The 20,064-nt window shown below is 36.7% G+C and overlaps 4 protein-coding genes and 5 non-coding genes across 12 annotated transcripts; 7 read left to right on the forward strand and 2 right to left on the reverse strand.

Moving 5' to 3' along the window:
- Nucleotides 1-403: 403 nt before the first annotated feature.
- Nucleotides 404-2,311, forward strand: fkbpl (FKBP prolyl isomerase like). 3 transcript variants are annotated; one of them, XM_055188220.2, is made up of 3 exons: nucleotides 404-530; nucleotides 835-1,230; nucleotides 1,316-2,311. In XM_055188220.2, the coding sequence occupies exons 2-3, from the start codon at nucleotides 847-849 to the stop codon at nucleotides 2,045-2,047; spliced, it is 1,116 nt and encodes a 371-aa protein (XP_055044195.2). In that variant the 5' UTR covers nucleotides 404-530; nucleotides 835-846; the 3' UTR covers nucleotides 2,048-2,311. The 3 variants fall into 3 exon arrangements, with proteins under 3 accessions (XP_055044195.2, XP_055044194.2, XP_055044196.2); XM_055188219.2 differs by having other exon boundaries at nucleotides 412-526; XM_055188221.2 differs by having other exon boundaries at nucleotides 522-646.
- Nucleotides 2,312-4,554: 2,243 nt separating this feature from the next.
- On the forward strand, nucleotides 4,555-4,628 carry trnan-guu (transfer RNA asparagine (anticodon GUU)). Its single transcript has one exon. It is a non-coding gene; the product is annotated as a tRNA-Asn (tRNA).
- A 1,356-nt stretch (nucleotides 4,629-5,984) lies between these two features.
- On the forward strand, nucleotides 5,985-6,058 carry trnan-guu (transfer RNA asparagine (anticodon GUU)). Its single transcript has one exon. It is a non-coding gene; the product is annotated as a tRNA-Asn (tRNA).
- Nucleotides 6,059-7,169: 1,111 nt separating this feature from the next.
- trnaf-gaa (transfer RNA phenylalanine (anticodon GAA)) lies at nucleotides 7,170-7,242 on the forward strand. Its single transcript has one exon. It is a non-coding gene; the product is annotated as a tRNA-Phe (tRNA).
- An 835-nt stretch (nucleotides 7,243-8,077) lies between these two features.
- ebp (EBP cholestenol delta-isomerase) lies at nucleotides 8,078-9,677 on the reverse strand. The gene is made up of 5 exons (XM_055188983.2): nucleotides 9,486-9,677; nucleotides 9,100-9,406; nucleotides 8,913-8,949; nucleotides 8,701-8,831; nucleotides 8,078-8,506 (listed from the first exon to the last, which is right to left on the reverse strand). Exons 2-5 carry the CDS (start codon nucleotides 9,404-9,406, stop codon nucleotides 8,283-8,285), a joined length of 699 nt encoding a protein of 232 aa, XP_055044958.1. The 5' UTR covers nucleotides 9,486-9,677; the 3' UTR covers nucleotides 8,078-8,282.
- Nucleotides 9,678-9,956: 279 nt separating this feature from the next.
- On the reverse strand, nucleotides 9,957-10,028 carry trnah-gug (transfer RNA histidin (anticodon GUG)). Its single transcript has one exon. It is a non-coding gene; the product is annotated as a tRNA-His (tRNA).
- A 408-nt stretch (nucleotides 10,029-10,436) lies between these two features.
- Nucleotides 10,437-10,508, forward strand: trnae-uuc (transfer RNA glutamic acid (anticodon UUC)). The gene has a single exon. It is a non-coding gene; the product is annotated as a tRNA-Glu (tRNA).
- A 314-nt stretch (nucleotides 10,509-10,822) lies between these two features.
- Nucleotides 10,823-13,190, forward strand: vma22 (vacuolar ATPase assembly factor VMA22). The gene is made up of 5 exons (XM_055188984.2): nucleotides 10,823-11,042; nucleotides 11,130-11,233; nucleotides 11,318-11,418; nucleotides 11,596-11,787; nucleotides 12,956-13,190. Exons 1-5 carry the CDS (start codon nucleotides 10,941-10,943, stop codon nucleotides 13,084-13,086), a joined length of 630 nt encoding a protein of 209 aa, XP_055044959.1. The 5' UTR covers nucleotides 10,823-10,940; the 3' UTR covers nucleotides 13,087-13,190.
- Nucleotides 13,191-14,428: 1,238 nt separating this feature from the next.
- LOC129431023 (zinc finger BED domain-containing protein 4) lies at nucleotides 14,429-19,283 on the forward strand. 2 transcript variants are annotated; one of them, XM_055188705.2, is made up of 3 exons: nucleotides 14,429-14,676; nucleotides 14,755-14,919; nucleotides 15,573-19,283. In XM_055188705.2, the coding sequence occupies exons 2-3, from the start codon at nucleotides 14,770-14,772 to the stop codon at nucleotides 17,322-17,324; spliced, it is 1,902 nt and encodes a 633-aa protein (XP_055044680.2). In that variant the 5' UTR covers nucleotides 14,429-14,676; nucleotides 14,755-14,769; the 3' UTR covers nucleotides 17,325-19,283. The 2 variants fall into 2 exon arrangements, with proteins under 2 accessions (XP_055044680.2, XP_055044678.2); XM_055188703.2 differs by having other exon boundaries at nucleotides 14,429-14,919.
- Nucleotides 19,284-20,064: the final 781 nt, after the last annotated feature.

Consider the following 20,064-nt stretch of genomic DNA (forward strand, 5'->3'; position numbering starts at 1 on the left):
CAGTATTATGCAAATGCGTTAATTATTTAGTAGCATAATGTAATTTATGTATGCAATAAATATGTAATGTGTAACTATATAAAGAAAGTACTTATGAATTGCTATAACCATCTGATGACCATCACTGTACTATGGTACCTCAACAACATATATTGTAATTGTAAAATAGTATAAGCCTTATCATCATAACACAGAAAAGAGAGAGAGAAACGTCATCGGAAGCATTATGCGTTATATTTGTATATGCTGTATATTTATGTAAATTTAAATTTTAAAATCTTATTATAATATAAGTGCAGCTCGATCTACATTGTACAATAGATTAATTAAATATATTAGCCATGTAAGTAACCCATAGTTTAAGTTGTTGATGTATATCGCGTCAAAGAGCGACATCTACGGTCAAGATTAGAGTATAACGTTTACGTTCATGCTATGCCGTACCTGTAGGGGGCGCTGATTGACTTCAATCTTGGCATCTTTATCTGTGGAGGAAGAGCGTCTGTCACTGACAACGAATAGTGAAGTAGGTAAACGCTTTTATTAAAGCCACATCTTTGTGTAATTTTATCTTTATCCATTAGAAATATATATTCACTCCAATGCAACAGATGTACTAGTTTTCAAATGACGATATTGCTGCACAGTGAGTGTTGACAGGGTCAGGGTGCCGTGATAGCCACAGCATCTGCTGCAAATCTTAGAAATGTTAAAAATTCAAAGCATTATTGTTTTGACAGCTTGTTTTCAGGAATTGCCACTTAGGTTATTCCTTGTGCTTATTTTATTGTTTCAAAGTGTCAGTAATCATTTTTCTCTTTAAACGTAATCCAGAAATCTCTTGTCATGACAACGGTCTACGTGCCTGAAAGACAGGTGGATCATAATCCAGCTGAGACGTCATGGATCTCCGCGTGTCCTGGTGGTCTGTGGAAAGTCTCCAGAAGATGGCTTGGGCCAAGACCAAAAGGGGACAATACCCCTATGATGGGATCACTATGTAAAGTGAAAGTGCGAAGAAAGAGTGATAACACATTACATACTTATTCTGATGAACAGGAATCAATAGCCAATGTTGATTGTAGTCAGCAAGCGTCCTCATATCCTCGCACCCAGGACTCTGTACTGCAAGTTCCACTAGATGAGTGGTTTTTGTTGCGTATGGGAGAGGGTCAATGTGACATTATAGAGGGCTGTCTGGAAGGGATGAAGGCTGGAGAAATGTGTGAGGTAAGGTCAAAGCTGGCATGGAAGTGTAATGGTGTATGTGCTGCATAGCAACTGTAATCGTACATCACGTTTTGCTTTTTTGCAGTTTACACTAAGTGCCTGGAATGAAAAGACTGCCAGTGCTATATGCGGTGATGCTACTTTTCCCCAGAGTGAAAGTGCAACAGGCCAGCAGTTTCTCTGCTTCACACTACAGCTACACTCAGTTACCTCTGGGAAAGAGTCATGGCAGATGACACCTGGAGAAAAGTGGTCTTGGGTGCTGTCTCACAAGCAATGGGGCGGCCAGAGGTTTGGGAATGGAGATATCTGGGGGGCAGCAGACTGCTACTGCAGAGCTGTTAAACTGGCAATAACTTTACATGGTCAGACCCAAAGAAACACAAAAGAAATGTCTGAAGAAGGTGTGGAAGAAGATAATGACAACACTTTGCCATCTTCCGATGCTAAGGAAGAAGATGAGGCAGAAAGTTCTTCAGACTCCAACATTCCCACTGAGGAGGAGTATAAAACGGTCAAAGCAGAACTTCACTCCAATCTCTCTTTGTGCCAGCTTAAGTTAGGACAGTTTGGAAAAGCCAGAGATGGTAGTATCAAAGCCACTGAGCTAAACCCAAAGAGCACTAAGGCCTGGTACCGGCTTGGGCAAGCTTGCCTTCAGCTCGGGGAGTTGGATGAGTCCCGTATGGCCTTTGAAAAGATGCTGGAACTCCAACCTGATTCAGCCTCAGCTCGCAGTGCTTTAAAACAAGTCAATTCAAAGTTAAAAGATTTGGACAGTAAACTCAGTCAAAGGCTGAGCAAGATGTTTAACTAGGAAATAATTAAGAAGGAAGAGAAGTCAAAAAAGAAAAAAAGATTGTGTATATCAATATTGGATAATAATTATATGTGAAAGTGCTGACTGTTATGTAAATAGTCTTATCAGTAGGTCATTGCTGCCTTGAAATTTGAAATGTCCAAGTAATTTTTCTGGGCTTTTCTTGGATAGTGTATTTACTATACTATCTCATTCAAGTTAAATTAAGACATTTACTGAATGTAACTTTTTTTAAATAAAGGAATTACTGTTTTGTTGTAATCGTTTTTATGTAATTCTGGCAGTGTAATTTTTGTAAACAAAAACTCCTGTTAGCATTGGATTGTGAGCGAATCTTTCAAACATGATAAGGAGCATCACATTTCCGGCTGACGTCAGAGGTATTCCGGCCAATCACAAGGTACAGATTAGCTGGCCAATACAGGACACAGCGCTTCTCAGATCGATGAGTTTTGTACAAAATCAATGGGTTTGAGGAAATCAATATAGGCTATCTGGAGCTACAAAAATGTATGGTATGTGGAAAATAATGTGTTTTTAACCATAAACTACGCAAACACATTGTATTATACCAAATACACATTTTTTTAGCAATGATATAGAGTGCACTTTAATACAGGACTTCCCGGGGACAGCGTGAGAGAGGCTCGGTCCAGTAAATAGTATTATGATTGAGCCAGTGCTTCGCCATCACCCATCATTCATTTTCTGCCTGTGGCTGTGCAATGTTATCATCGAGACACATTTTAAGCATTGGGAACGTTAAAGGGATAGTTCACCCAAAAATGAAAATTCTGTGATTATTTACCAGTCTCTCCAGAAAAACGAGATTGTGCGATCGCACGGTTTATTGCATATAATCAGCCAAAGTCCGCATATTTATGCGGGGCTGCATTTTTTCCAAATACGACGCACTTTCGCCGCATTAATTACAGATTTCCGCGCACAAAATATGCGGGGCTTGCATGATTTCCTAATCCCCGCATTTTCATAGCAAAAAGTCATATATATTAGCAGAAAGTTGAAAAATGTTGCATTTACTTCACACAAACGCAGCCATGTCCTCTGTTTCCATGGTAATGTTATGAAGTGACGTGATTATGTGACGTGAACATCATTGCAGCTTTTGCAAGTTACGCAATTTTCGCAAATTCCCGTCGCAATTCCCATCGCATAAATTGCATAAATATCCCGCATATTCCATCGCATTTTTTAAGAAAACATGCTGCAAAATCGAGGATTTTTGCCCGCAACAATCACAAAAAAACTCAGCATTTTCTGGAAGGACTGATTTACTACCCTCATTTTGTTAGAAACCTGTATACATTTCTTTGTTGTTAGGAACACGACAGAAGATTTTTTGAGAAATGTTAGAAACCAAACCATTCATGAGCCTCATTTATTTTTATAGTAAGAATAAAGAATACTAAGAAAGTGAAGTGGGCTCATGAATGGATTGATTACAAACATTTCTCAAAATATCTTACTTTGTGTTCAGAACAAAGAAATTTATACAGGTTTGTAACAACATTAGAGTGAGAAAATGATGACAGAATTTTCATTTTTGGGTGAACTATATTTAATTTAACTATATTTAATATGTGTTACGTCAGCTGGAAAAGTATGTAAACATAATAATTTAAGAATAAACAGTACGGAAAAAGGAAGAAGGCTATAAGATATAAGGTAAAAAGAAATAATACAAAACGAAAAATGGTATTATAGAATACATGGTATAATACATAAAATCTTTGCTCTTTCTAAATAAATTATAAACTTCACGTGATTAAAACACTATAACACTACACTAAGGGAAACAGAGGGAACAGACTTCGACAAACACCAGTGCAGAACTCAGCGTGGCGGCCGGCGTAAAGACTATGTTCTCGTCCAATCGCTGATCTCGCTTTCCATTGTGAGAATGGACGAGAGCCAATCGCGTCGCGAGATGAGAATGGACACGGCCAATCACCGCGCACAAATCCATTGTGAGAAGGGATGACCAACGCAGGTTGAGAATGGATAGAGCCAATCACAGCGTCAGCGCCGCTGTGAAATTGGATAACGAGCGGATCGAGTCTACCTTAGAATAATGGAGAAATAAGCAAGGCAAGTTATTTTTTTTACTAATTTCTTAATATATTTCTTTCGATTTTAGAACATCCCTACTAACATACTTTTTATTAAGTTACTAGACAAAAGTTCGGTTTGACTAAAAAGTATAGTTGTAGAGTATACTGGTCAGTATATCATAATTGTTGTAATTGTTTTTATGTAATTCAAGCATTAACTTATACATTCTGTAGACACTTCTGTACACAGCTTTTGTAAGAAAATTCTGTCTAAAACGCAGCATTATTACGTCATTTAGAAGCAATCAGAAAGCCACTCGACCGCGTCACGCTTCTCTTTACTGCCGTCACGTCGAAATAATGTGGTGATGTAATATCATTTTAGATTTAGCAGATTTTTGAGGAAAATCCTCAGAAATAAAGTGAACCCCAGTCTCTGTGGCGCAATCGGTTAGCGCGTTCGGCTGTTAACCGAAAGGTTGGTGGTTCAAGCCCACCCAGGGACGGACGGTTGGTTTTTAACCTGTTTAAACAATAAACAGAGGTTTAGTTGATAGTTGGCTAGGTGGACAAGATGGCGCTTCTAAACGCCAATGCGCATTCTTCCGGTCTGGTTGCGATAAGCAAGCACACTCACTAAAACCATACTTCTTCATGAGCTTAAAGCTTTAACAGAACGTGATCGCACGCTGACTTGACACCGTATACAATATGAGTCGCCCGGCTTTCACGTTAGATAACTAAACTGTTAGCTAACATCAGAAAGATGATAAAAATATAATAGTAACTTAAGAAATGCAGACAAAATTGTTGTTGCTTTGCTAAACGAACACGGTAATGTGAGTGCACTCCAATCTTTCAGTCTGCACTATAGACTGTATAAAAGGTCTATAACAGAAAGTTATATGCCGTGATTAAAATATTATATAATTACTATATACAAATAAACTGACTAACTGTTTTAATTCAAGAAGTCAACGTCAATTAAAAACTTTTAACATTCACTGTGAGTCTGCATAAATTTACAAGCTTTCGTTTATTTATTAAACAGGTAGTGTTCCGCTACACCAGAAATCCAACATGGCGCCCACAGCCAATAAGGCATGACAACAAATGCACCAATATCAAAAGTTTTGCTTATGTCTATAAACTTTTTAAATACCGGTTACGCTTTTGCACTCAATAATCCTTAAAGGTTAGTGGACAAATATTAAACATAATACCTAAACTAGGTAAGTATTTGCCTAAATAAACTAGATTGCATGTTAAAGTCTGTATCTTGGTGTCTTGTCAAGATAGTTCTGATTCTTACGTCAGGTCAGGACAGACAGACAGACAGACAGACTACTTGGTAAAAAAGTTCGTGACTGAACTTGCAGCACATTTTGTAGAGGAGTTCTTGAGTCCCCAACTCGCATGACTACACACAAAGGTACAATAAAGACACAAAGCAAGTTTTCATAACCTATTACTTGATAGACTGATATTATTGTTCTTGATTTTTATTATTTTGTTTAAACATGGCTCTTGTTAAAAAGAACCATCATATTAACTAATGTTATCTAGATAAAACCATGTCTTTGAATATTTTATTTATTCCTATATCCTATCTATGTGCTGCAATATTTGTTTATTATTATAGTATATACACCAGTCAACATTTGAAGTGGATTAAACCATTCATAAAAATTGTCTTAAAACCATTACCCAATACCCGTTTTTGTCTAAGGACAATTTGATATATCTGTATACGTATGCATGTATGTATGCATGCATGTAGAGAGAGAGTAGCAATAAAGAGAGCGCGTCTTTTTTTTTTCTTTTTTTTTTTGAAAAAAATGTTCTGGTTCCCATGACTACAAGTCTCTGTGGCGCAATCGGTTAGCGCGTTCGGCTGTTAACCGAAAGGTTGGTGGTTCGAGCCCACCCAGGGACGTAAAATGTTATGTTTTTGTATGCTTGGAAGCAATTTATGTAAATAGTAACATTGTTAGAAAACGCTAAATAAAAACATTTTAATTAGGCATGAAATGAGATAAATGAATATTAAATGTGTGTACAGATTTTTTAATACTAAGTTAACTGTAAATGACTGTAAACAACTGTGAAAAAATTAAAAGAGCGACCCCTTCTGTTGAGATCAGAATAAAGCGATACCATTTACATACTTCCCTGCTTTTCCTCTAGGCGGCGATATAACAGTACTAAACAGATCAGCAAACATGCCATTTGTGACTTTTTTGCAGTTAAAGTGAAAACTGTATAAACTACTGTAAAGTTAAATATTTACAGGACATGTGTTTGCTTTATTTTGTTAAATGATCTTTGCAATATTTAAATCAACATTAACTTGAATGAGAAATAAATAGATACATCGGTATTTAGGAAAATTGTTCATTCAACTTGATGGTTGAATAGGGATTAATGCTTGTCATAAATTATAAGGTGGAGCTTACCCCCTATTAATATAATAATTACAACAGAAACGAAAAAATAAGTGGTGGATAAGGTCGAAATGGAGAAGAAATATGTTGCGTTAAGTAGAAAGCATATATTTTCATGTTCTGTTTTACGTCCATACAATAAATACAACAGGCATGCATGGGGATGTGAAATCTCATGCATGCTCATGTTTTAACTCCTAAAATCAGTATATTTATTGACATGAAATGCTGTAACATTTACTTTTAGTTTTATCCAGTTAGCATCTAGATCAGTCTGAGCCTGGTACCTACTTATTTGACAGATCTAAAATTAAATCAATTATCATTAAGCTTTAGAGTGTGCAGTATTGGTTGGAAAGGCTTCAAATAAAAGTCAAATTTACCGTCGTCCTCAAACTTCTCATTGAACTAAGTTGAAACGTCGGCCACTTTAAGTAATCCAGTAAGTCCCGCCCACAAACATGATAGATTATTGTAAATCTCACGTTCTCATAAATGCATGCTAAAACATATTAAATCATATAATTCAGATTCTTACAAAAGCAATTAAGGATTGTAGCAGATATGAAAGTCATAAAACCATCGAGGACATATGCGTATGTAGCCGAAATAGCTCAGTTGGGAGAGCGTTAGACTGAAGATCTAAAGGTCCCTGGTTCGATCCCGGGTTTCGGCATTTTGACATCGCATTGATGATTTTGATTAATTGTTTAATTTTCAGTGGTGTTCTACATTTTTTGTGACAATTAAAAGATTATGATTTTATTTTTTAAACAACAAACATTACACTGCCAACACAAGGCAATTGTGTAATGTCTATATAATAAAATCAGACGTTTATTCATGACATTTAGCAATAAAGTAAATTGAGCCATATTACTTGCATTTGATAAAAAATACAATTTTAACCAAGCATATCAGTGTATAACAGGTGCATTTAGGGGTTGACTAGCCTTATAGACTAGCCATGAAGGGGCACTGTTAACCTAAAGGGGACTTTTGTTTTTGTTTTAGCTCAAAATATCATATAGATAATTTATTATAACATGTTAAAATTGCCACTTTGTAGGTGTGAGCCAAAATGTGCCAGTTTGGGTGTGTTTTTTAAAATGCAGATAAGCTGATCTATGCTCTAAATGGCAGTGTGGTCGTTGGATAGTGCAGATTAAGGGGCGGTATTATCCCCTTCTGACATCACAGGGGGAGCCAAATTTCAATGACCTTTTATTCACATGCTTGCAGAAAATTGTTAACCAAAACTAAGTTACTAAGTTGATCTTTCTCACATTTTCTAAGTTGATAGAAGCACTGTGGAACCAATTATAGCACTTAAACATGGAAAAAGTCAGATTTTCATGACATGTCCCCTTTAAGGTATATCGCATCATGCACTGCCAAGCAAACATTTTCAATGTGACCACATTTCTATTTACATATATTCTTGTGTATCAAATAAAAAGTATAAAAAGTGATAACATGGCTGGAGACAATTAAATGAGCAGAGCATAATCCTCAATCATATAGTCATTTAATGAAATCATTTGATAGATTGCAACACAACATTACATAATTATTTTTTTATTTCTGTAATCAATATGCACCATAAAAATTATCAAATAAAATTTTACAGTTCTGTTTCACAAAAATATTTTCCACATTTTCTGTATATATTTTAAAAAAATTATACAGACATAATAATAAAACATTTCTACTGGCCTAACTTCTTTTAGACTTTTCTTTCAGGGCTGCTTTATCAAACATGAACTGACTGGTAGATAACTGAAGCCACGAATCCAGTATGAGAATTAGAGGAATGACAACCCATAAAGCATTCATGAATACAAAGTAAAACCAGAAGTAGATGGGATGACCGTACTCGCTGTGAATGTATCCCTCTCTGTGTTCGGTGAAGAAGTAAAGCACTGCACCATACAGTTGACCTGTAAGCAATGTGTAATGTTAAAATAGAGAGATTTTCGAGTGAAAGCTCAACAGGCATTGTGTGATGCAATCTGCCTTTGAATCGAGCCTTCTGACATTTTAAACAATTGTACGTTACTCAAGTTAACATTATATAGTGTGAAGTAAACATCTTGTTTAATAATTGCATATACATAGTGATGACACATCTCACCCAGAGATACGATGAGCTGCAGAACAAATCTGTAAGGACGATTATATAGGAAGGCTAAAACAATCCAGATGCTTAAGGGACCCCAGAGACAAGCAGTCACAGTCTCCATGCTTACAGTGAAATTATCCGCTCTGAAATAATAATCAAAATAAATAATAGGGTTAGAGAACTGTACTCATAGTACAGGTGCAACAAGCATGTGCGTAACTTACATTGCATATCTACTGTCTCCTTTGCAATATTCTTTCCCTAAGAAGGACAAAAAAAAGACTTTCAGATATGTTTCATTCAATTAGACTAAATTAATTGTTGATCAATGCATATAGATAATTTACAATGACCTCATCATAATTTAGTGACTACCGTTCATTTTTTTAGTTTAGTTTAAACTTTACTCACAGAGCTGAGAAAGAAAACTCTGGTCTTCTGGAATAATGCTGTAGTATAAAGAGAACCATCCTTCAATTACTCCATGGATGAAGCCACACACAGTGAACCAGCACAGTGCTAACCTTCTCCCTCCACTGAGCCTGCGGCCAGAAACCTTACACCCAGTTAGTGACCAAGTGGCAAGCAGCAGGATCCCAGACACAGAGAACAGGAATGTGAGGATTTCTGACATTGAACGGTCATTTTCTACATAGTTTGGAATGGACAGGTTGCGTGGCCAATAGGGATGATTGACAGTGTCTGCTTTTTTCACCATCTGCAAAGGTAAATCAACGTAACGTTATTTATCAGTCAAATCAAGCAGTAAATGTTGCATGCAGTTGCGTGTGTTTTACCTTGCACCAGATAACAAGAAAATCACGCCAATCTCATCGACAAGTGTGCTTCAGAACACTTTTTTGGTTTTGCTTTGTGATAAGTTATAAAATATCCTTAAAATTAAACGATAGCTTTAGCCAGCCAGATGAAACCCTCTAGTTATCTGTACTGCAAAAGCATCGCACCACCGAGTCCCATCCTACTGCACAACCACGTGTTTGTGGCCACCCAATCACTATTAGGCTCTTGGTGGGAAACGCCCCTTCGTGAATTTTTTTCGCTTGCAGTTGGATGATCATCTCGGAACATGCATGTCGTCACGTTATTGCGAAATGTGTACTTCTCTTGTGGAACTCATTATTTGTTACTAATTAGCTATTGGCATTTTACGTTAAGTGTAATGCGTGTAAGCGTAAGCAATTAAAACCAATAAAAAAGCTTTAAAAACAAAAATTGATCCTCCTAGCCGTGATAGGGAGATATGTCCCTGCCGTGACCCGGATTCGAACCGGGGTTGCTGCGGCCACAACGCAGAGTACTAACCACTATACGATCACGGCGAGCTACTGGAGGCGATGGGAGTGCATAGCGGAATAGGGCTTTTATAGTTGTACCGATATTATAGTGTTACACATTTGATCCTGAAATAGTTTTTAAATTGTTTTTTGATACTTGCGGGCGTTTATTTGTTTTATTTGATATTGACGCAAGTGTTTTGTCTTTTTAATCTATTCTTATTCAATGTAAGACAATGTGCTCGTTTGCCTCTTCAAGTTACCTTCTGACAAAGTAAATCAAAAGAGAACATTTACAATTATCGTTATAATAATAAGAATTTAGATTGGGCACCGAATGCAATAAAGATATAGCGCTAAAGATAAAAATAAGAAACTACGCAAGTCAACTTGATGTAAAACATGGTCGTGTATTAGGTTTAAAGAACTTACTTTTTTTTGTACGTGTATATCTCCCATATGGTCTAGCGGTTAGGATTCCTGGTTTTCACCCAGGCGGCCCGGGTTCGACTCCCGGTATGGGAAGTACAATTTTTTTTAATGTACAACAACAGTAATACATGTTATACAAAACACATATCGTTTAAGAAAACACTATCATCATTTTTATTTGTTTAAAACGATTCATTTGCCCAGGTAGTAAGTTCAGATTACACATGTAACTTAACATAATCATATAGTAAATAAATGCCCTTTGTATATCGAAAGTTATGCGTGCTTGTAAAATGACTTTGTAAATAAAAACAGCATAGTGCATTTAACAAAAAATATTGAAATATTGATCTGGCATAAGAGTTACGGAATGCGTATAACCGCTGTGATTGGCCTTCTCATGTCATGTGATTTGTTTATCACGTGACCGGTAAAGCTTTGATGGCTGTGCTAGCTTCCTAGCAAAATAAATCTCTCATTACGCATACATTATTTGTTCGTCTCTATTTAGAGAAAGCAGCAGAAATGCGTGCCCAAACTTGTTTGGATGAGCAGTTATTGTTGTTCATGGACCAACTCGAAGCTTTGGAAGAGAAAAGACATAAACTGAATTCTCTTATAGAAGAGGTAAGATGTTCTGAGATTTAGGAAATGAAAGGTCATGAGCACAGAGCATTTAATTTTAAGCATTCTGCTCATTTATTTGTTACACAGGGATGGTTTTCTATCGCCAAGGCACGTTATTCAATGGGAAACAAGCAAGTATCTGCCTTACAGTATGCGAGTGAGATGGAACCGCTTGTTTACGTGGAAGACAGGTTCGTTATCGTGTAAAATTACATAACCTTTACTTATGCACATGCTTTAAATGGTTAAAACATACGTTTTTGTCCTCATAACAGCTTGCTGGAAAGAGGAACAGTTGAGTTTGTATGTAAAAGAGCGGAGAGTAAATCAGAAGAGCTGAAAAGTAACATAGAAGACATTGGAGCAAAAGAGGGAGGTACGAATTAAAGTTAGATTCTGTAAAAGGTCTTTCAACAGTGCTGCCTCTCCCATACATATAATAATTACAACAATACAGATCTAATCTAACATATGCCAAGATATAAACTTTCTGCTTAAAGCTGCAAAGCATTCATTCGTGTATTAAGACACTCTTATTTTATTAACAATTCAGGTCTTAGAAGGCGAATAAATACCAAACAAAAGGAGACTAAAGTGGAAGATGCTTCTGATACGCAACAGGAGACAGAACTTCAAGAAAAAACAAAAACTGAATCACCAACACCAGAGAATAGAGACCCACTGAAGTGGTTTGGAATCCTTGTACCACAAAATCTGAAACAAGCTCAAGCTGCATTTAAGGAAGGTGAGCTCAGGTTTTTATATGGTGTATATAGTTATTTCCAAACGTAATGAAGTGTTTTACTTTCCTGTATCCTAACTACCTTTCAGGATTAGTCCATTTTCTTGAAAAGAGAAATCCAGATCATTTACCCACCACCATGTCATCCAAAATGTTTGTCTTTCTTTGTTCAGTCGAGAAGAAATTATGTTTTTTTCCAGGATTTTTCTCATTTTAATGGACTTTAATGGACCCCAACACTTATTAGTTTTAATGCAGTTTCAAATTACAGGTTCAAAGGACTCTAAACAATCTCAAACGAGGCAAAAGGGTCTTATCTAATGAAACGATTTTCATTTTTGGCAAGAAAAAAAATCCACGTTTAAACCACAACTTCTCGTCTTCCTCCGGTCCTGTGGCGCGCCAGCGCGACCTCACGCATTTGCGTAATGACGTCGAAAGGTCACGTGTTACATGTATGAAACGCACATTTGCCGACCATTTTAAACAATAAACTGACACAAAGACATTAATTAGTATCATTCGACATACAACAACGTCGGAACGGTCCTCTTTCTCCACACTTGTCAACACTGGGGCGTAGTTTCACATTCGTCATCCGTGACTTCTTGACGTGATGACGTACTACACGAGGTTGCACTGGCGTGTCACAGGACCGGAGGAAGACAAGAAGATGTGGTTTAAACTTGCATATTTTTTATTTTTCTTACCAAAAATGACAATCGTTTCGCTAAATAAGACCCTTATGCCTCGTTTGAGATCGTTTGGAGTCCTTTTAAACTGCATTAAAACTAATAAGTGTTGGGGTCCATTAAAATCTGTTAAAATAAGAAAGATCCTGGAATGTTTTTCTCAACAAAAAAAAGCATAGTTTCTTCTCGACTGGGCAAGGAGGGATATCAACATTTTGGATGACATGGTGGTGAGTAAATTGTCTGGATTTTTTTAAAGAAAAAAAATATGGACTAATCCTTTAAGCAGATCGTAATGTGAGGTGCTTAGTTGCACACTTCCTGTTTAAATTCAGAGGTTCATTTGAATCTGACTCACTGACACATTTGTTCCACTGTACAGTTTATGTTCTGCTTAGTTTGGTTTGTGTCATATTATTAAATAACAGCTTCTGTATTATTACTTTATAACTAAAGCACTACCCCTTTTTTCACTATAGTGATCACTGTCTCAGCAGAGATTGCATCCCTACAAAGTGCAATACTGGCTACAAGGAAAGAGATGCAGGCCCAGATGAAAGAAAAACAAGACAGTGTGGGGGAGACCAAACTGGAAACGCTGAAGGAATAACAGTTTCAAATTGTATAACATTTATTTATTAACTTTGTATGAACCCTAGAAAATGGCACATCATTCCAAATGACAGATACCTGTCTAAATATCAATATATATTGTTTCCTAATAAAAATGTTTACTGATGAGCTATGTTGTCATTGTGAGCTTTAATGCAGTTTCAGGAATGCTGCACAGCTTTTACAGGGAAAGACAGTAAAATGACGCATGCTCTTATAGGGCAGGATCATGCCTGATCATTCAATGCAATGTCAAATAGATTATGTATTTTCATTACAAACGGGACAGATTCTGAACTACAACAGGGAGGTGGCAAGTTTATAAATCACACCAATTAGAGTGCAGTTTTTTGTTTTGCTGATAGAACGAAGCTGAGTTTCCGACTTTCCAACATTGTTTAGCATTGCTAATGTTTCTTGTTGGCTCCAAAGATAAATTATAAATAGATTAAATGCTCCCTCAATTGAAAGTCACACTGAACCTGTCTCCAGAATAAATGTAAATGTCTTAAACTATATATGGACGGCTACATCAACGTAAAGGGCTAAACGCTGTTTATATTTTTCTTTACCCAGGTAGGGCATGGTATCTATGCACAATTGCACATGCACCTACAAGAAAATTCTTGTCATATATTTAAATGTAAACAAAAAGTAAATATCAGGCTGTTTAACATGGTGGCTGATTCAACTATAAAAACCCACATCAAGCATAATTCCTATAGCATACTAGTGTTCTTTAGTATTAACTAAATAAACTGTAGTAAGTACTTAATACTTAAGTAACATTTAAGTAAATAATTTACTTAAGTGAATAATGTAATATTTACTATAGTATGGTTAAAAAATGAACCATCTTGTAATTTTAAAGTATACTACAGTATTTTTACGTTGGAAAATCACACAAAATAGAATCCCACATGAAAAATACTGTAGTATATTTTAGTATTTATATAGAAAACAAGAAAATTGTAAATTAGAAAACTAGAAATTGTAACTTAGTAGCTTATACTATTATAATGCGAATTAATAAACTGTAATAAATAATGTTGTATACTTGAATACGGCAAGGTTCATAGTATAGATCGTTTACCATATTAAATATTAATGTATACTACAGCATTTTCTCATATAGGATTAGTTATTTATTTTAAATATGTATGCAAAACAAACAAAAAATTATGAAATGCAAGTTTTCTTTGTGTTAAAATTTTACTTACATTAGCTCGTATCACGCTTTGGGTTATGCAAAAATACCCAAACATGGAACGAAAGGTAAATAATAAAACCACAAATAAATAAATAAATAAATCGCTGTCTACTTCCTGGTGTTGTTCATTCGCAGAAGAGATGCTAGCGGATCGGGTTATGTTTACGTCGGTGCTAACACTGGAAATAATGTATCGTTTGTAGCCTGTCAGGTTTGACGGACGCGTGTTTTATCATGCGTTTTATTGCGATTGACGATATATTTTAACACGCTACGATCAATGTCAGCTCACGTGAACGCGTTATCTCGGTCAGATAACAATCCGGTTATCTCTATGTTCATACAAGGCTGTTAATCGCAGAATCGAGATATTTTCAGGTAAAAATAGAAGGAAGTCAAATTGCTTGGGTTTTTCAATGTGCTTTTCCTACAATATTGTTGTTTCTATCGTGGAAGATCTGAAAATCACCGATGGCGTCAAAATCAAGGGTCTCCATTCTGGATTACTTCAATATCGTCTGTGAGGGGGAAAATGGCAAAATTGAATCAAACTGCAAAGCTTGTGGCACACGGATTCAGGCTAAACGGACCGTCACTTCTAACTTTGTTACACATTTAAAGGTAAGGGTTAATCTGAGAGAAAGCCAATGAAAATGTGAAATACCTAACATGCATATCTGCATATCTGTCCTACCACATAAAAATATACTGGATTACTAGTATAATGTTACTATAGAAAGGCTTAAAAAGAATTTTACTATAGTAAATACTAAAGTATAATATATGCTATATATATATTATTATTATTATTTCATGGACTTTTATAACTTATATTAAACACCATACTAGTATACTACAGTATGTACTATAGTAAACTGCAATATACTATACTATGTTATAGTAGCTAAATTATAGTATAATATACTGTTGTATACTATATTACTTATTAGTATATACTATATTATTATTATTTTATGACTTTTGTGATTAATATTATAATCCCATAGTATACTATAGTATTTGCTATTGTAAACTGCAGTATACTATATTATGTTATAGTAACAATACTATAGTAGGCCTATAGTATGGTTATTATAAAAAATATTGTATACTACAATATTTACAAGAGTAGGTTCAAAAATACTATAGTATCTATAGAATTTTACTACAATTTTCTTTATTAAATACTTCACTATATTGGCTTTTTTGTGACAAATAAATTATACACAAACTTACACAATTTTTTGTATAATCAGTTTTTTTCACATTTAAAGCGCAAACATCAAGCCATGTATGACGAGTTTGTAAGAAAAAAGGATGTAAAAAGAGAGGCAATGCAGACGTGTGCCGGCCCTCCAACAGGTCGGGTAATCCCTCAAAGCGGCACTGGGATGAACAAATTTGATTACAGTGACCCACGTCAATCCCTCATCTCTGAAGCTATCGCCAAGATGATCATCCGGGACCTTCAGCCGGCACAGATAGTGGAATATGAAGGTTTTCGTGAGCTGCTCCAGCTCCTGGAGCCCCGTTACACGCCGATACCCTGTCATTACATCCAACAGCAGCTTCTGCCAGCCTATGTCTCTCAGGTGCAGCAAGCTGCCAAACAGGCCCTCAAAGGCGCAGAATCCTGCAGCGTGACTCTTGACACTTTGAGTGTTAATTGTGGGTATCTTGGAGTGACTTGTCATTTCATAAATACTGATTGGAATATTAGATCTGCACTTTTGGCGTGCCTACCACTTCCAGGCCACAGCAACACACAGCAGATGCTCTCTGAGTTCGACGAGATTTCCGAATCCCATGGAATCTCCGGGAAAGTGTTCCGAGTTGTTGCCGACTCGTCGCCATCTGAAAAAAGATCAGCTTTTCGTCTTCCCGGGTTCCATCTCATGGGAAACGGTGAAGAAGATGAGGAAGGGGAGGATGATAGTAGTGACGAAGAAGCCGTTGCAGGAGGAATTAAGGAAGCTGTTAGTAGCAACGAGAACCACAAGTCTTTAGATCACTGTCTTGGTCAAAGTAGGATAGACTGTTTTGCTCGATTATTGGCTCAGTGTGTTAAGGAAGGAGTTTGCTCTTCCCCGCAGATATCGGTTCCTTTAAGCAAGGCCGCCCACCTCTACAACTATGTTAATGCTACGGTTGCTCCTGAGAAACTTCTTCACGTGTTTGGCTCGAGTAGTACTTTAGCAGGTGAGCAGGAATCCTCATCCACAGACAAGTATTGGACCGCTCAATTAAAAATAATGCGTCAAATGGTGGAATCAATGGATTTCCTTGAAGACATTGTGGATAGAAATGACTTAGTCCTCGGTAGCTTAGAAAAAGCTGTGCTCCAGGAGCTGGTTGAGGTGCTGGAACCTTTCGAGGAGGCCTCGGACATGGTCTCTGGAGACAAGCACGTGTCCATCAGTCTAGCCTTGCCGTGTGTATTAGGTCTTCGCAAACATCTGGCAGAGGTCACTACTCAACAGTGTTCTGGGATTGTGATGGGATTGTCTCAAGCCCTGGAGCGCAGACTTGCTGGCATTCTTGAAGACCCTCTTTTTGTGACAGCCACCACTCTTGACCCACAGTTCAAACTCTCCTGGAGCAGTGACACTGACTGGCACAAGCAGGTGCTGTTGGAGGAGGTTGGAAAGCATACACAACCTTTGAGTCCACTTGAACATCATTCAGAAGCCCAGCCTTCGCCGTCAAAACGCTGTAAGCTTTTCTCGTTTATTAAACAGAGGCCGACCACTCAGGCCAAGACTGTGGAGCAGGAGCTGTCTACGTATCTCCACGAGGAACCAACAGACGAGGATCCACTGCAATACTGGAAGCGAAAGTCCATTGATTTCCCCTTGCTCTCACAAGTAGCCAAGAAAGTTTTTACTGTACCAGCAACGACCACATCGGTGGATCAGATTTTTAACTTGGTTAGCAAGACGCTCGCACCACAGCGATGTCAATATCTGCCAAAAAACTTGGACACTTTGATTTACTTAAAGGCTAACTATAAAATACTTTGGTCCTAACGGCAAAGAAAGCTTTAACGAAAGATTTTGTCATGCTTATTTCAAACCAAACACCTCAAATGCAAAACGGGGGACGGTGCCTGATATGTATCTGTCAACATAAATGGCGTAGATTTTAAAGGTGCCAAAGAATGCATTGAAATAATCTGATAAATTGTTATTTGATATTTACATAGAAGGTCTGTAACTTTATTAAGTTATTTTCCAGAAATGCCCATTTACAACCCTAGGATTTGTCCTTTGAATGAAATTGTCTATTTTAACCCTATTTGGAAGGGTCATGAATAATAATATTGAGCTCTGCTCTGCTCTGAGGCTCATGCCAATAGCTCACATTAGTAAACTTGTGTTGGGGCGTACATCTCGACTGTTACATCGCAGTCTTTGTTGAGATTGGCCTGTTTTCCAGCAGTCTTTTGCATGGACGAGGTTTACATTAGAAGGAGGAAACAAATGCGTTTGAGGCTCATGATATGTCATTACCATGTACAGAACTCTTATTATTAATCTCTGCCTAGGTAAATACAGGTTTTTATTCTATGGCACCTTTAAAATAGACATTCCTTTTATATTATGTATAGTAGACTAGACTTTATTTATGTAAGTATTGGGTAACACAACAATAAGTTAGCAAGCACTGATTAGTAGTTCATGTAGTGTACATTCAGACATTTGAATGTAGGGGTGAGTGGTGCACAACCTAATGTGGGGTTATTTGTAACACAGACCTTTCACATTGTTAAACAGGTTTGAGCGATTTGTTTTGTGCTTTTTTTCTCTCACTAGACGCTAGGGCTGCACAATTAATGAAATAGTTAATCAGGATTACAATTACATGTGAAGCAATTACGTAATCCCCAAAAGCCTCAATTACAGCTGTCCATCTGTGCTCATTTCTGTGGATTTCGGCAGTATGTTTAGGCACCAATGCAGTGGTGAATCAGAGATTTTAAAATGTATAAGTTGACGTGTCCATTAGCCATTTGTTTTTTTTTAGATTTTTTACTAACCCTACTGAAAAATCCAGCTAAAACCAGCATAAGCTGGTGATCTGATTTAAGCTGGTTCCCCAGCTTGATTTAAGCTATTTTGCTGTTGTAGCAAGATGGTCTAGCTGTGTTTTGGTCACATTTTAAGCTGGTCTAGCTGAACCAAGGAAGACTAACTGACCCACAAGCTTGACCAGCTTTGCCAGGCTGGGAGGACCAGCTTAAACCAGTTACTGCCACCTTAAACCAGCTAAAACCAGCTACCAGCTGGATTTTTCAGTAGGGAACAACATAATTCCCATCATTATTTGTGATTTACATTATATTATTTAGTTTTGGATGTATAGAATTTAACATGCAGGTGCTTCACAGAAAGTTAAGAAAAACTTCAATGTATAATCTATTAATGGACAAGAATAAGCGCAATTACAATATCAATAATTACCCTTCAATTTGACCAAATAGAAAGACATGTCAATTTCGCAAAAGTTTTTACCTCGGGTGAGGTGGTTTTTCTGTCAATTTATAAAAAGAATATATCGCAAAATTGAAATGGAAAGCTGACATGCATAACAGTCAGACAATCATTCTTTAAAATGCATATCATAGGTTAATGGTAACGCTGTTGTTTCACAGTAGTGACATTTGGACACCGCTAAAGTTTTTTACACAAACATTTTAATTACACAAATTAGAGCACTCATTCATTGTGGATCAGGAAGGTTTCAGTGTCATACAGAAAATTCTTGGAGTTTAGTTTAATTCAGATTTTAATTTACATTTTAATCCCAATAGCATTTTGTGATTTGATTTGTTTATATTTGCCTGTTCAGGCACAAAGGTCGCGTGTTTCACCACCTCCGCTGTCACTGTCACATTCATCTGCTTCATGTGATGTTGAACATGTAAAGTGATGCACGGTCTGCGTTCATCTGTTCTCTTCACAAATAAATACACACATTAACTTTTATGCTCATCTTGTACGTTTATGATTATAAATGAATGTAAATGAAAACAAAAGCTATTATTTATTATCATAAAAATATAGGGCTGTCACAATGATTAAATAATCATCTCATCGCCATTGTTTAACCTCATCGCGATGATTTCAAATCACCACAATGATTGCACATCTCTCTAAAAAACACAAGGGGGAGCTGTAGTACCTGTATAAATGAGACGGTATTAGATGGCGTTCCTTAACTGACAGTGTACTGTAATGCAATACATTGCAAAACCATTCAATACATTTGAAAAATGTATTTAAATAAATGCTGTGAAACTTTGATAAGCAGTATAAACTATAAAACTATAATTGATTATGACAGAAGTATTGCCCTGTTGCAGGGGTCTCCAACCCTGCTCCTGGAGACTTACTGTCTTGCTGAGTTTAACCACAACTCCAAACACAGCTGAACCAGTTTAACAAGTTGTTTAGGGATACTTGAAAACTACTGGCATGTTTGCTGGAGTTAAAGTATGCAGAAAGGGAGCTGTCCTGGAGCAGGATTGGAGCCCTATTGTGATGTTTAGTCCTCATAAATAGACCAATGTTGGCTTTAATACATTTCCACCCCAATACCTTGTACTTAAAAAAATGTAACAGGGTTATATAAGTACAGTTAATACCGATGTAAAACCCTAATTCATTGTAAAACATTTACATAATAGTTCTCCACTTTCGGCATGCATCTGAACCCAAATTTTTACTTTATTTTGCAGCCAAATCCGTTAATAAAATACCTGTAAGA

This window comes from Misgurnus anguillicaudatus, chromosome 13, assembly GCF_027580225.2.
Source record: "Misgurnus anguillicaudatus chromosome 13, ASM2758022v2, whole genome shotgun sequence".
In the NCBI taxonomy this organism is placed as follows: domain Eukaryota; kingdom Metazoa; phylum Chordata; class Actinopteri; order Cypriniformes; family Cobitidae; genus Misgurnus; species Misgurnus anguillicaudatus.